This window comes from Setaria viridis, chromosome 1, assembly GCF_005286985.2.
Source record: "Setaria viridis chromosome 1, Setaria_viridis_v4.0, whole genome shotgun sequence".
Taxonomy (NCBI): Eukaryota; Viridiplantae; Streptophyta; class Magnoliopsida; order Poales; family Poaceae; genus Setaria; species Setaria viridis.
This window is the reverse complement of record NC_048263.2, coordinates 27,730,194-27,743,062: the sequence shown is the minus strand read 5'-3', so window position 1 is coordinate 27,743,062 and position 12,869 is coordinate 27,730,194. Positions and strand designations below refer to the sequence as shown.

Below are 12,869 nucleotides of genomic sequence, written 5' to 3'. Positions count from 1 at the left end.
CCAAAATTTTAACAGTTTATGACTATATATCTACCAAATTAACTGAGTAGATGTTGCATTCTTTTTGCGCGCCAGAAGTGCGGCAGCAAGCAAACGGTGCCGCGATGCCGAAGCTCAAGCGAGGCGAGTTGCTGCAGCAACCAAACAGGGCCAAAGTTACCATGGTGCTAGTCGTGCTTTTACCATGGTAGGAAGGGAACGTTGCATTGCCATGCATGACAAAACCCCTTAGCTCATGCAGGTTTCGAGTGGCGCCACTGATATAAGTGCGTTTGGATGTTTCAATGGTCCAGCCACCTGCCCCCTCCATATATCACTCTCCCAACGCCACACCCTGACGGGCCAAAGACAAAAGGGATAGACGAGGAGGAAGGAAAGCTAGTAGACTGCAAGAGACGCAGGGGAGATAGCGGCCGGTCGGCAAGAGGATTATGGGGGGCGCGCCATGCAACAACGCCGAGCCGGCCCGCGGCCGGTTGCGGTGGCGGGGCCTCGGCCGGGGCCGGCGCCGGAGGCTCCCGGTCGTCCGCCTCGGCGGCGGCGGCGGCGGGCGTGGGCGCGGAATCCTGCGGCGGCTCCGGCTGCGGTGGCTGACGGCGCGGTGGCTCCGGAGCGCGGCGCGCAGGCTGGCCGCGATCTACCTGGCGGCGCTGACGGGCCCGCCCGCGCCGCCCGGCGCGGCGTCGTCGACCTGCCCTCCGTGGCTCGGCCTGGAGCCGTGCTTCGCCACGCCCTTCGTGGCCAGCACCAGGCCGTGCTGGTGAGTCGCCGCCGCCGGGAAAGAAGGGCTTCAGGCTGCGCCCGCGGCGGCGCAGCTCGATCGGTCCTAGTTGGCGTCGCGCGCAGCATCAGCACGCAGGTGACTAGGAGACACCAACAGACGTGAAGCTTTGGTGCAACAACCGGTGAAGAGACCGGAGACTGGGGCACTGGTCAGATGCATGCACAGAAGAGTACTTTTCTTTTTCCTGCTTGTTCTTGTTCTTCTTTTGTAAGCAAAGAAATATAGTAATTTATAATTTCTTCACATCATATTTCCATTCTGTCCCCCAGAAATATAATCTGTGGGTTGATTCAAATTGAATGTTTGCTAGGTTTCCTGCATCAAATCAAATTGTTTCGCCCTATATCTCGATCTGAAAATCAGCGGTGAATTTGTGACGTGCGAGTAAGCAGACAACCAGAGGCCTGTCGTTAGTAATTAAAACCGAATGGACCTGAACGACTGACATGCGTCGAAACGAAAGGTGCCGTGACGTCAAAAGTAAGGGATGCAGCGATACGAAACAAAAAGGAAAAAACAAAAACAAATAAACATCCATCAGTCACCTTTATTTAACACCACAATACTACAAATCAATAAGGCATTGCTCCCTCTTGTTCATCTACTCCAGCTCAGGCTAGACATGATTACCCTTGCCTAGCGCCTACAATGCTGCGAGACACGGGATGAAAACGATCAGAAATGGTAGAAAAATGTTGGGAAATCCTCTCATGATGTGGGTGCGAGGTTTGGCCGCCGCCACCCCTGCCTGCAGAGACGCGGTGGAAGAGGAGGCGGAGGGAGAAGAGAGATGGGAGTGGTAGGGAGGGAAGAGATAAGGTTGGGAAAATAGTGTGTGGCGTCGGAGGGGTAGGGGAACTTTGAGCTAGGGTTTGATAGCGGGCTAGTGGGCCGCGATCTATGTGAATTTTGTGCGTGGGTGGGCTAGTCATAGCGTGATCCGATCCATGTATATACCGACTAATCCTCAGACCTAACTACTACGCACCTCAAACCTAACTACTACGCAGTGCCGACCAATGCTCCAACGTAAAACTAGAATATCTATCCCGACCGATGGTCAGACCTACAACACTAATATACCGACCCATGATTTGATAGAAGTTTTTAACGACCAACAATTAATTGGTATTTTTCTTGTTTTACAGACTAACGTCCGATGCTATATTAGGGTTGTGGTATAGTGTTTCTCAGCTGCAAGTGGCAATTGGTGCTGCATCTGGTTGCAATTGCTGATTTATTCCTGCTACAATTTCCTCCAAATATGTGCGATGCATATGTTGCCCTTCGTGAATAAGTTGACATCTTGTGCTTGCTGAGATTATTAGCTCCCACTGCGTGGTTATCCCAACAAAAAATATATTGCAACATAGGAATTGACAGGCTGGGATTTTCTCACATTTGTGAAATGAACGAATGCAGTAAAAAATAATTATGAAATTAATTGAAAATGACAACTTTATGTTTTTTTGCTAATATATAAAAAGGGTTAAGAACAACATATATCGTAAATAAGAAATCGATATCGGACGGTATGGGAATTTTCCTTTCCTGACTTGAAAACGCCAAGGGGTTTAAGAACATCGTGTACCCTACATTAAAATATCTCAAACCAATCCTTGGGAACAAAATTAAAGGAATGAATATCGCGAATACAAACGCTGCCTCTAACTCATGCAAGCACAGCAAACAAATCATGCATGGCATGGCTTCCTTCAATCGGCCCATGCGTTGGCCATTTCCATCCTGTCGTTAGCAGCACGCATAAGCTGGAAAAACGGGGATTCCCCTGAAGCCTGAACATGCTACCGGCACGGGGTTCAAGCACCAGATATGTAGGCATGGTTACTGCCATGGCAAGCCACCGTTCACTCCGCGGCTGTGGAAACTCGTGCCCGCTGCCCACGCCTATATGATTGATTGACGAGATGATTCCAAGTGCTATCGATCAATCCTGCACACATCCTGGTCCAAGGCGTTGGCTATAGCACACTTGTGCTGCCCGTACGTAGGGTACAGTACAACGGAACGTGTAGCGACCTGTCGAGGAGTAGTACACCGGTTTGTGCCCATGACCACGAGCATTCCAACTTGGTCTGCATGGATGCAATGCAGCCATGCAGGGACGAGCAACGACTCTGACATCGCATCGCAATCCTGTCCCGCGAAGACTTTGGTCTCTGCAGCTATACTGTTTTGACTCCAATCATGCAGCAAGTTGGCTTTATCGGGCCTGTCTGTCTTTCTGGTACCGCAGGCGCCATCGCATATAAATGCCTGAATGCCACGTGACAGCGTCGTTTCACCAAAGCATACTACTACGAAATATAAGCTAGCAGCTTGCGTGATTTCGCGGTAAGCACACTATATGTCTATATCCAATTCAATTCGTTTCATTTCCGTTCCAAATTGCATGTAGTTTTAATTTTTCTAGATTTTTATATTTTTTTGAACGATTCATGGATGTTATTTAGATATTATTATGTACCTAGATATTCTAGGTGCATAATAATATCTATAAATTAAAAAACTAAAACGATTTACAATTTAGAATGAAGGGAATAGAAAGGGACACTTGGACGCACAGCCAACAACTCGCTCTCGAAAGCAAGCCCATGTACCTCGGCATATGGGAACTCCCCTCTTCATTTACTCAGGCCAGGACTGATCAGGACTCAGGAGATGGACAGTACCCAGACCGTGCAACAACACCAGTCCACACAGTAGCAGTGCAGACAGGGTTGTGATGATCATATAGTCTCAACGCACTAGTCAAGTTCACAAACATGTACAGATGTACTGCAGGTGACACGATCATATATATGATGGAATCGTCAAATGTTCAGAAATGGGTCTGAGACTGCAATCAGGAATCGATCCGTTAATTCTTTCTATAACCGAATTATTACAGAAGAATTCATCGGGTCATTGACGCTTTTGGAACATGGCGCTATGGAATAGTTTTCTGGTTCTACGTACCTGAAGCCGCCAAATAAAAACTTGTGGCTTCTGCCGGAACAGCTACCGGTCAATGGGACGCCAATCGAAGTCTGAGGAACTCCATTCCTTTTCCTCATTGAGCCCTTAAGTTCTCTCGCATCCCTTTCTGCTTTCTCAGCCTATGTGGACTAAGGAATAAGATGTTCAGCACGAAATCCAAGTGTTGGAAAAGGGCAACATCAAGCTCAGGCATATGGCATAATATGAAATAATGTACACAATGAACATTGCATCTGGTACATAACTAACTGTATAGAATAGATAATGAGGACCAAGGAAAGGACATCTTCTATCCTTACATTTGTCGTAAACTTAACAAAAAAGGTCATATACACGCACTCAAAGCGCTAATAAATGTAGAATTTTCTCTTTGGGTAACAGATTAAGAAGCACATTTCAGAACGGTGATTAAAAACATTGTTTCTTAAGAAAAAAAGATGACTAAACAACCTATTATCAAGGATAGATGTTATTTGGTGCAAAGAAGAATTAGTAATTGAGAAAAATCAACTCAGCCTATAGCCCTTCCAGTGTACAGCTAGCTCAAAGGAATTGTAATAGATAACATCACAGGTCTACAGTGAGAAGATAAGACCAACCCAGCACAATTAATGCGTCAAAGGTCATTTCTATCAGATTGCCAATCTATCAACTAACTTCCTATGCCGTGATTTCCTTTTTTCCAAACCATCAATGGACGATTAAGGGCCTGTTTGGCTGCCAGGGCTAAACTTTAGCCCCTGTCACATCGGATGTTTGATACTAATTAGAAGTATTAAATATAAGTTAATTACAAAATTAATTGCACAGATGGAAGCTAATTCGCGAGACGAATCTATTACGCCTAATTAGTTCATGATTTGACAATGTTGTGCTACAGTAACCATTTGCTAATGATGGATTGATTAGGCTTAATAGATTCGTTTCGCGAATTAGACCAAGACTGCAATTAGTTTTATAATTAGCTCATATTTTTCCTCCTAATTAGCATTCGAACATTCGATATGACAAGTGCTAAACTTTAGCACCTAGTATCCAAACAGCTCCTAATAAATTGCTATACCTAATTAATATGCATCCTAAGTATACCACAATGGTAGCATCATAATTCGACAGCTTTTAACATCCTTGTAGATCAACCACTAAGCCAGTAAGTGAAATACTGAAGATAAACCAGTGAGAACCATACAGAGCATGGAACATTAGAAAGAGGGAAATAACTGGACAGAGCAAGTGATTAGCAAAAACATTGAAGAGAACAATAATAGGGAACATTTATATCTTTCAAGAACAAGCGTAACGATAGAAGCACTTGCCTTTCTTATTTCTGCCTCTGAAACACGCGACTTGAGCAGAGAGTTCATCCTTTTTGCAGTCTTGCTCGATTCCATACCAAAATCAAGCCATGGACACTGATATATTAATCCTGTCAGTGTTATCTACTTTGTCAAAGTGATGATCTCATTTTTCAGGCTCTTGTAGTACTGTTGCTGTAGCCCAGACATGACACTAATGTCCAATTGTCCATAGATATAATTCTCTCTTCATCAAACATTCTCTTCAAAACAAATTCTTTGCTCTTCATCTCAAGAATTTTCGACTCAGTTGCAACCCTCTTTTGTTCTAGTTCATATAATCATCTCTCTTTTGTTCTAGTTCATATGATTGTTTAAATCTCTCATCTTTCTTGAGCTCTTTAATCACATCCACCTCTTTCTTCTCTGCCCACAAATCATCTAATGCATCCAAGAAATTCTTCGTTCTTTTTTGGTTTCGCCTCATGGTGGAGGAGTAACTTCAATTGGCGAATATTGCTCCTCAGGTGAGCTTGTCAGTACGTTGTCATCAATTCGGCATCCCGATTTAAAAATTGGCTTAGTGGATTGTTTCCCTCTGCCAACAAATTAATTTAAAAATCTGTTTCCGTCCGTAAGCCAAGTGCACAAGGGAAAATCTATCCTACATTAAGACTTTTACCGGCACATATTTAGAATACCAAAGTATAAATTGACAAAGGAATGGAGATAGCAAGAGTTGCAAGTAAGTCAAATCATAATTCAAACCTTCAGTTGTGTCCATTTTGAAGAGCATATTTACAGTTTATAATTTTACAAGTACTGAAACCCAACAAACTATCGTGTCTTGACAGATATAGCAGGGAGGATATGCATTCGTCACACAGATTGCGAAAATAATGAACCCACCACATTGCACGATGGTACTGTCGAAGGGAATCACCTGCAAGGCGTGTGGGAGTGTCGGGGCTTCAGCGGCTGGGGTTGACCTCACCTTGCGCGTCAGTAGGGGCCGGGGCGGCGACCTTCGGATGGCCTTGGGCAGGCGGATGCGCGGGAATGTGGGCTCGATTTGGGTCCCCAAAGAAAGTAGCGAGGACGTGGCCTTGTTTTGGAGCTTGGTAAATTTTGTGATAAAAGTTTTTATTCAATTCAATTTTCAGTTCAATTCAGTTTTTGTTCAATTCAAGTTTTTGGATAAATAACGATATGAAACACTGGAAACTCCATTCGCTGCTCTGAAATTGAATTGAAGCATTACTGGATAAATTCATTTCTTTTTGACAAATTTTGAGCCCGATTTTGCACGTTTCCAAATACAATTTCAAGCATTGCTGGATAAAAAACGTTATGAACAAGGCATCCAAGTATTGCACGTTTCCAATTGCTAGTCTGCCTGTTTTTGCGTTGAAGTGGTTATTTGCACTGTAAATTACTTGTGACTTTAACTAGTTCTCCTGTCAGGCTGTCACATAGGATCAGTACCGCTGCTGCACATAGGATCACTTGCTTGAACGGCCGAAATCGTGCAGCAAAATTCCATCAAGAAATTAAACAGAATCGACAAAAAAATTATCGGGCTGCACTCACTAAGCTTCTTGGATGTTGCAAGTTACAACGTTGTGCGTGCACGCAAACACAGATACTACTATGGATAATTACATTAGAACGAATTCCTGATCCTTAAGAGTCTGCTGTTCGACAAATTGGCAATTCCCTTCTCCCAATTTCATGGACCCTATGCATCTAAAGTTGAATTCTCTCAGATTGATAGGGCAATCCATTTGTGACAGTTTCTGGTAAACCAGTATCAATTCTAAGATCTATTTGTGTCCAGTACAGTCAAATATATGTTTCATCTTAACACAACAATTACTTGTGGAGAGTAATGGTTAAGTAAAAGTTTTAGCTTGGTAACCCTCAACCATCCTAGTCTTCAGCAATCAGAGTCTGCAGATCAATTGTTTCGGACCTCTGTATATGAAGCTACCAAGTCAAGAATTATAATGTGGAGTCCAGAGTAGCCTCATCTGACTCAAGTTGTTATCAACTAAGAGTTCAAAGGAGACATATCAAGTTTCAATTTACTGCCTTGACTGATACTAGTTAGTGTCTAAAGCTCATCATGTTCCACAGTTTCTGCAGGGACAAGCATCAAGGTCAGAAATTTTATGGTGTGATATTCAGATTTATGAAACAAGGAGTAAAGAAACCAACCTAAACCATCTCCAAAGAAAAATGAAATCTCTCTGGCTGCAGATTCCGGTGAATCTGAACCATGCACGCAGTTCTTCTCTGAATCCAACCCACACATTGCTCTAATGCTGAAATGAAAAGGAATGCCGTTGGTGACTGGAAAAAATAAAAAGTGAACATAGTAATGCAACAAAAAATGAGAGAAAAATTTCCAAGCGCATCACTCTCATAAAAGATGGAGTATTGATTAGTGGAAAAGTGCATCCTTGATAACAACTGCTAATAATTGTTACCATATCCATCAATGACCATATAGGTTATATGAGCAGTGTTTTCAACTAGAAAAAGAAAGAAAGAAAGAAGTGTAGTGTTGAACCTGTTTGGATGAGAAGTTTTAGCCTTTCGTGCATCAGTTGGCCCAATCAAAGCTCGCCATTGTGCAATGGCATCAGGCCTTTCCAGAACCATAGCAAGAACTGGACCACTGAAGATTGCCAACACAAAAGATCATGTTACAAACTGTTAGCATTGATATTAGCATCAGAGGGCAAAAAGCAAATGTGCAAGTAAATTGAACAAAATTTGCAATGTGTGAATAAAAAAGTCCATGCTGATTCAGATGTAACGTGCTTGCTAGTCCATCAAGGACAAGTTTAAAACATCCCACTTCCCTGTTAAAGGCTCAAAACCTGAAGACTGCACCTTCACTGCGTAAGTACTCATGGCCATGGGGCTTCCAAATAGAACAACAAGCAGCTGAATGTGTTCATCTTTCAGAAATGGCTACTTGATTTTTTTTTAATAAAGTAGGGCTACTAAAGACCTATTTAGCTCAGGGTTTAGGGTCAGGAGTAGTGGTAGAAGTTAGTATTTTGCCTCAAGTGATATCATCACACTGAATGAAGAACAAATTAGACGACACAAACAATAGAGTAGATGTTCTAGACGACTGGAGGCTGCATCATGCCAGCATAATCAAGAATTATGCAAGAAACAAACAAGACACAAGTCTTTAAACAACATTAATACCTCGTTATATACTTGATTAGGCTGCCAAAGAAGCTTCTCCCAGAATGCTCCGCATAGAAGAGAGATGCCCTCTCATCATCAAGCTGGACCTCGGTCTCTTTGACAATATGAAATCCATAATCCAAGATGGCCACCTTGATCTTTTCCGTGTAGTTGCCTGACAAACCATCCGGCTTGATCATCGCAAGGGTTCTCTCAGTCTCGACAGCACAACAGCTGCAGCACCTAAATTGATAATAAACCAAAATCCCACATCAGTAGCAAGCATACATCACAGATGCAGCAGAGTTTCAGCTACACAAACACAAGCTTTTTTAACATTATACATCCACTTCCTTTCTACAGACTAAAATCCGCAGACAAAAGAGCAGTAAAATAAAGGCTACTTCGATTGATCTGGATTGGTTCTATCCTCAATCCAAGACTCACGATGCATAGTTGGGTTCACGAACATGTAGGCATTGTTTGGCATCGATATGACCAAAGGGTCCAAATTAAGGCTGGCCACAGCTTGATTAGGCCGAAACTTTCCCGGATCTCTCGAAGCAAGCATGTTATTGTATCAAATCTAACATTTTTAGGGCAAGGAAAGGTTGAGCAGCTACTTTCTGCAGCCTCGACTGGATGCTTGGAGCAATATTAAGCCACCCAAAGGCTCAGCACTCAGCAGAGGAGAAGTGGTACAAGCAAGTTTACCCAAAGATGAAGATGAGGAGGAGTTGAGGCAGCCAGCGGTTGACGAGGGCGCGCGCTGCCGGCGAGGTGCCCCCCGCCATCTGCGGCGGCGCGGAAGAGCGGAGGCAGGGAGCCGGCGGTGGCGCTCCCTCGGTCTGAAGCCTTGCTCGATGGTTCAGCCGACACAGAGATGTTCTGGGCCGAGCCCGGAGTTGATCGAAGTGACGAAGGCCCGTATCAACATCTCCGTCCGGCCCGGTCCATTACGGCCCAACAAGGAAGGCACCAGCCAGCCAGCCATCCTGCTCCGTCCAGGCGAGTAGGCGACGACTCGCTCCCATCGCCGCCGGACGCGACGGCCACAACACCGGAGCAAATAATCGGAACAATTCCGCGTTCCCCCATCCCGGAAATATCCCCAAACCCTGGCCTCCCTGCCCCCGCCGCCGCCGGCCGCCAGATCTCCGGCCATGGACGACGACGGCGCGGCTTCCCCGTCGCCCTCGCCCTCGCCCTCCCCGTCGCGCTCCCCGTCCCCGCTCCCCGTCGCCGACCCCGTCACGGTGGCCGCCGCGCCGCCCGGCCACGTCGCCGTCGCCATCCCGCTCCGCAAGCCCTCGCCCTCCTCCGGCGGCGGCGGCGGGGGCGGGCGGGAGGACGCGTGGAGCGACGGCGCCACCTCCACGCTGATCGATGCCTGGGGGGAGCGCTTCGTGGCGCTGGGCCGGGGCAGCCTCCGCCACCCGCAGTGGCAGGAGGTCGCCGAGGTCGTCTCCTCCCGCGACGGCTACTCCAAGCCGCCCAAGTCCGACGTCCAGTGCAAGAACCGCATCGATACGCTCAAGAAGAAGTACAAGATCGAGAAGTCCAAGCGCGGCTCCTCCTGGCCCTACTTCGACCGCCTCGACGACCTGCTCGCCCCCGTGCATAAGCCCAATTCTTCCTCCTCCTCGGCGGCCGCGGCCGCCCGGAGCGCCCCGCCCATGGTGCCGCCGCGCATCAACTTCCCGCAGCGCACCCGGACGCCGCTCCAGCCCTCGGCGGGGTCCAAGCGGAGGATGCCGTCGCCGCCGCCCCAGGCGTCCGCGTCGTCCGAATCCTCTGACGGCTTCCCGCCGGAGACGCGGTCCGCGTTGCCGAACGGGAAGAGGCAGCGCGTGGAGGAGCACACCCCAGCCGCGGCCGCGAACGGCGCGGAGAGCAGCGACAGCCGCGCGCAGGGCCTGCGCGACCTGGCGCAGGCGATCCGGCGGCTCGGGGAGGTGTACGAGCGCGTGGAGAACGCCAAGAGGGAGCAGGAGTTCCGGATGGAGCGGGAGCGCCTGGACGCCGCGCGGGAGCTGGAGGACCAGCGCGCGCAGTTCTTCCTCAAGATGCAGATGGAGCTCACCAAGGCCACCGGCGGCGGCGCCAGTGCCGCTGCCGCACCCGTGGCCGTCCCCATCCCTGCCGATGGCAACGGCACGCGGAGAACGGGTATGGCCGCAGAGGTTGCCACCAGCAGCAATCATCGCGTCCGGTACCGCATCAAAGGTAGTATCCACCAGCACGCCACGCAGCAGCCACATTACCAGAACAATGCCACTGGCAATGGCAGTGACTCGGACAACAAGGAAGCCGAGGAGGATGCAGAAGACGAAGAGGAAGAGAGCCAGTAATGGCTCTCCTCTCTATTCCTCTCTAGCAACGGTAATTCAACAACAATTTGCATTGTTAGTAAATGTTACATTGCTCTGGTAGAATTTGCTCCCAGTCCCAGATAGGCTGATCTGGGTCGGGAGCCAAGAAAGGGATAGTGAGCTCAACTAGGTGGTAGTGGCGGTGTTAGCAACAAGCAAGGATTAGCAATTTGAGTTGTGGTAAGTACCTGATAGTGTGGGGGTGAGTGTGTAACTAGTACCTGCCTGTTGTGCTCGTGATTTTCATCTGTTGTTAACAAATTACCATGTCATTAAATGTAACATGCTTATTTTCGTTGCAAGAATAGCTGTAACTGTGCTTATTCTTTGGAATGGGTATATCGGTGTCCTGTGGAGAATATGTTCGGTGTTCACTTGCTTGAGCTGTGCTTTGTTGCCATCATGTGATGGAGGTTATCAGGCATTATTGAGCGCATTATTGAGCTCGTTGTCTGCGATTTCTGTAGCCCTCGGTGTAAGATCCAGGACCTAAGCGTCTGTTGGTAGAGCTCTATCTAATTCTGATTTTCTGTGGGAGTTGATTCTATAAGAGAAATGATTTTGTGGCTGAAAATGATCTCTTTGATTCTTTAACATAAATTCGTAAAATCAGGATGGAGAATCAATTCACAGGATCAGGAGAAACTATTTTTTTCCAGCTTCCAATCTCTTAGTTCATTTCAGAGAATCACTTCGTAGAATCAGCATAGAATCACTTATCTCTGAAAAACTGTTTGGCAGAGCTCTTGCTTGATTTAGCAAAGAATCAGCTCTAAGAGCTCTGTGAAACGCACCCTAAGCTGAGGTTCCTGTAACGGTAGACTGGGGTGTACTTCTTTCAGCTGATGACAAACGAAACAATTGTGCACATGACGAAATGAAAATGAATGACGAAACACTAGCTACTGTATGCAGTGACGGTCACTACTACTATCGAAACACCACTTCCGCCACTTTCCAGCCAGTGTAATATTGAATGGAAAGTTTCCTGGCCTGTTCGCTTCAGAAGAAGTGACCTTACTTGGTACACGGTAAGCTGCAGCTGCTGCAGGCATCGATTTCCTTCAGCAAAGCGCGCGACTTCTCAACGAAATTTGCCATGCCATTCGTGGCAATGGCTGGCAGAACCGAGCCACTTCACAGATTCACAGCTGAGAGCAGGGCCCAGAATCTCCCAGCCCGTTGTCAAACAAAAGTTAAGCTCGGGAACCACGGCCCATGATTGCCGAGTGGCGCGTCAGCCACTCAGCCGGCACGGTCGGCGTCGGCCACGGCGCCGGCCGTGAGCCGTGCTCAAGGAATTAGGACACCGACAGGGCTCGACGCCTCGACCGGACGGGAAGGCCGGCAACCGATTTTTTCGTCAACTATACTCTGCCGGCAAACTAGCTATTCCAGTATTCCTGCTAGCCCACCAGAGCTACTCTGCCGTATGCACACACGTTGTTGCACAAATTCATGATCCAAACAAATCTTGGCTCACGAATCACAGCACCAGATTACAGACATCTAAACAAGATCAAAAACTTGGAAACTGACTACTAGTACCATAGATCATTCTTGACAACAAACTGAGCTTCCGTCGTTATTAGAATTAAACTAACATGTACTGTACTGAACTAACTAATCCACATGATACACTTAGCCTAAGCATGACCGCTACATCAGTAAAACTAGTAAGTGACCCGCACAAATAGCGTGGGTAACTAGCTTTTTTATACAAATATTTGGATGTTTTGTTTCAAAATAAATGAATGCAAATACTTGTGTTTAGTCATGTCATTGTAACAGATCTGGATACCATATATGTATTTTTCTTGTGGCATATCTTCGAATTCATGAGAAAATGAAATAGCTTATACAAATATATTTTTTTGGTATTTACTGAAGCAATACAAAGGTTTATACATTTTTATCAAGAATATCTTTTGTATTTTTATTGGCAAAGTATTTTTGTGAGGTTTTGTTACCTTGATAAATTATCCTTAAATTGTAGTAAAATGTCTAGTTTAGTGGCTCAATGTGCAATGACAAAATTAATAATTAGAATTTAGTATTTGAGTTTGAATCGAAATACTAATGAGTAGTTTCCTCATTATTTTATTTGTTCTCCAATCACCGGCTGCTACAACCCTGTACATGCATGATCCCTTGTTGACTTAAGGTTGTTGCTCTTTTTTTAATCATGAACCCTGCTGGGATGGGATCAAT

General features: G+C 46.3%; 3 protein-coding genes across 4 annotated transcripts; 2 read left to right on the top strand and 1 right to left on the bottom strand.

Annotated features, from left to right (window-relative positions):
- The first annotated feature begins 309 nt into the window (after positions 1–309).
- On the top strand, positions 310–1,027 carry LOC117833374 (uncharacterized). The gene has a single exon (XM_034712838.2). The coding sequence runs from the start codon at positions 432–434 to the stop codon at positions 762–764; it is 333 nt and encodes a 110-aa protein (XP_034568729.1). The 5' UTR covers positions 310–431; the 3' UTR covers positions 765–1,027.
- Positions 1,028–6,641: 5,614 nt separating this feature from the next.
- On the bottom strand, positions 6,642–9,328 carry LOC117862570 (probable nucleoside diphosphate kinase 5). 2 transcript variants are annotated; one of them, XM_034746065.2, is made up of 5 exons: positions 9,001–9,328; positions 8,305–8,529; positions 7,652–7,759; positions 7,297–7,403; positions 6,642–7,218 (listed from the first exon to the last, which is right to left on the bottom strand). In XM_034746065.2, the coding sequence occupies exons 1-5, from the start codon at positions 9,078–9,080 to the stop codon at positions 7,193–7,195; spliced, it is 546 nt and encodes a 181-aa protein (XP_034601956.1). In that variant the 5' UTR covers positions 9,081–9,328; the 3' UTR covers positions 6,642–7,192. The 2 variants fall into 2 exon arrangements, with proteins under 2 accessions (XP_034601956.1, XP_034601964.1); XM_034746073.2 differs by having other exon boundaries at positions 8,305–8,520.
- On the top strand, positions 9,314–11,019 carry LOC117862560 (uncharacterized). Its single transcript, XM_034746055.2, has one exon. The coding sequence runs from the start codon at positions 9,450–9,452 to the stop codon at positions 10,635–10,637; it is 1,188 nt and encodes a 395-aa protein (XP_034601946.1). The 5' UTR covers positions 9,314–9,449; the 3' UTR covers positions 10,638–11,019.
- Positions 11,020–12,869: the final 1,850 nt, after the last annotated feature.

What these genes read in the sequence shown, in the direction of transcription:
- LOC117862570 (XM_034746065.2), bottom strand. Translation starts at nt 9,080, where the DNA reads ATGGCGGGGGGCACCTCGCCGGCAGCGCGCGCCCTCGTCAACCGCTGG. An exon ending in CTCCTCATCTTCATCTTTGG is followed by an intron (nt 8,530 to 9,000) that starts GTAAACTTGCTT and finishes TTATCAATTTAG; the next exon opens with GTGCTGCAGCTGTTGTGCTG. An exon ending in CTAATCAAGTATATAACGAG is followed by an intron (nt 7,760 to 8,304) that starts GTATTAATGTTG and finishes GGCAATCTTCAG; the next exon opens with TGGTCCAGTTCTTGCTATGG.
- LOC117833374 (XM_034712838.2), top strand. Translation starts at nt 432, where the DNA reads ATGGGGGGCGCGCCATGCAACAACGCCGAGCCGGCCCGCGGCCGGTTG.
- LOC117862560 (XM_034746055.2), top strand. Translation starts at nt 9,450, where the DNA reads ATGGACGACGACGGCGCGGCTTCCCCGTCGCCCTCGCCCTCGCCCTCC.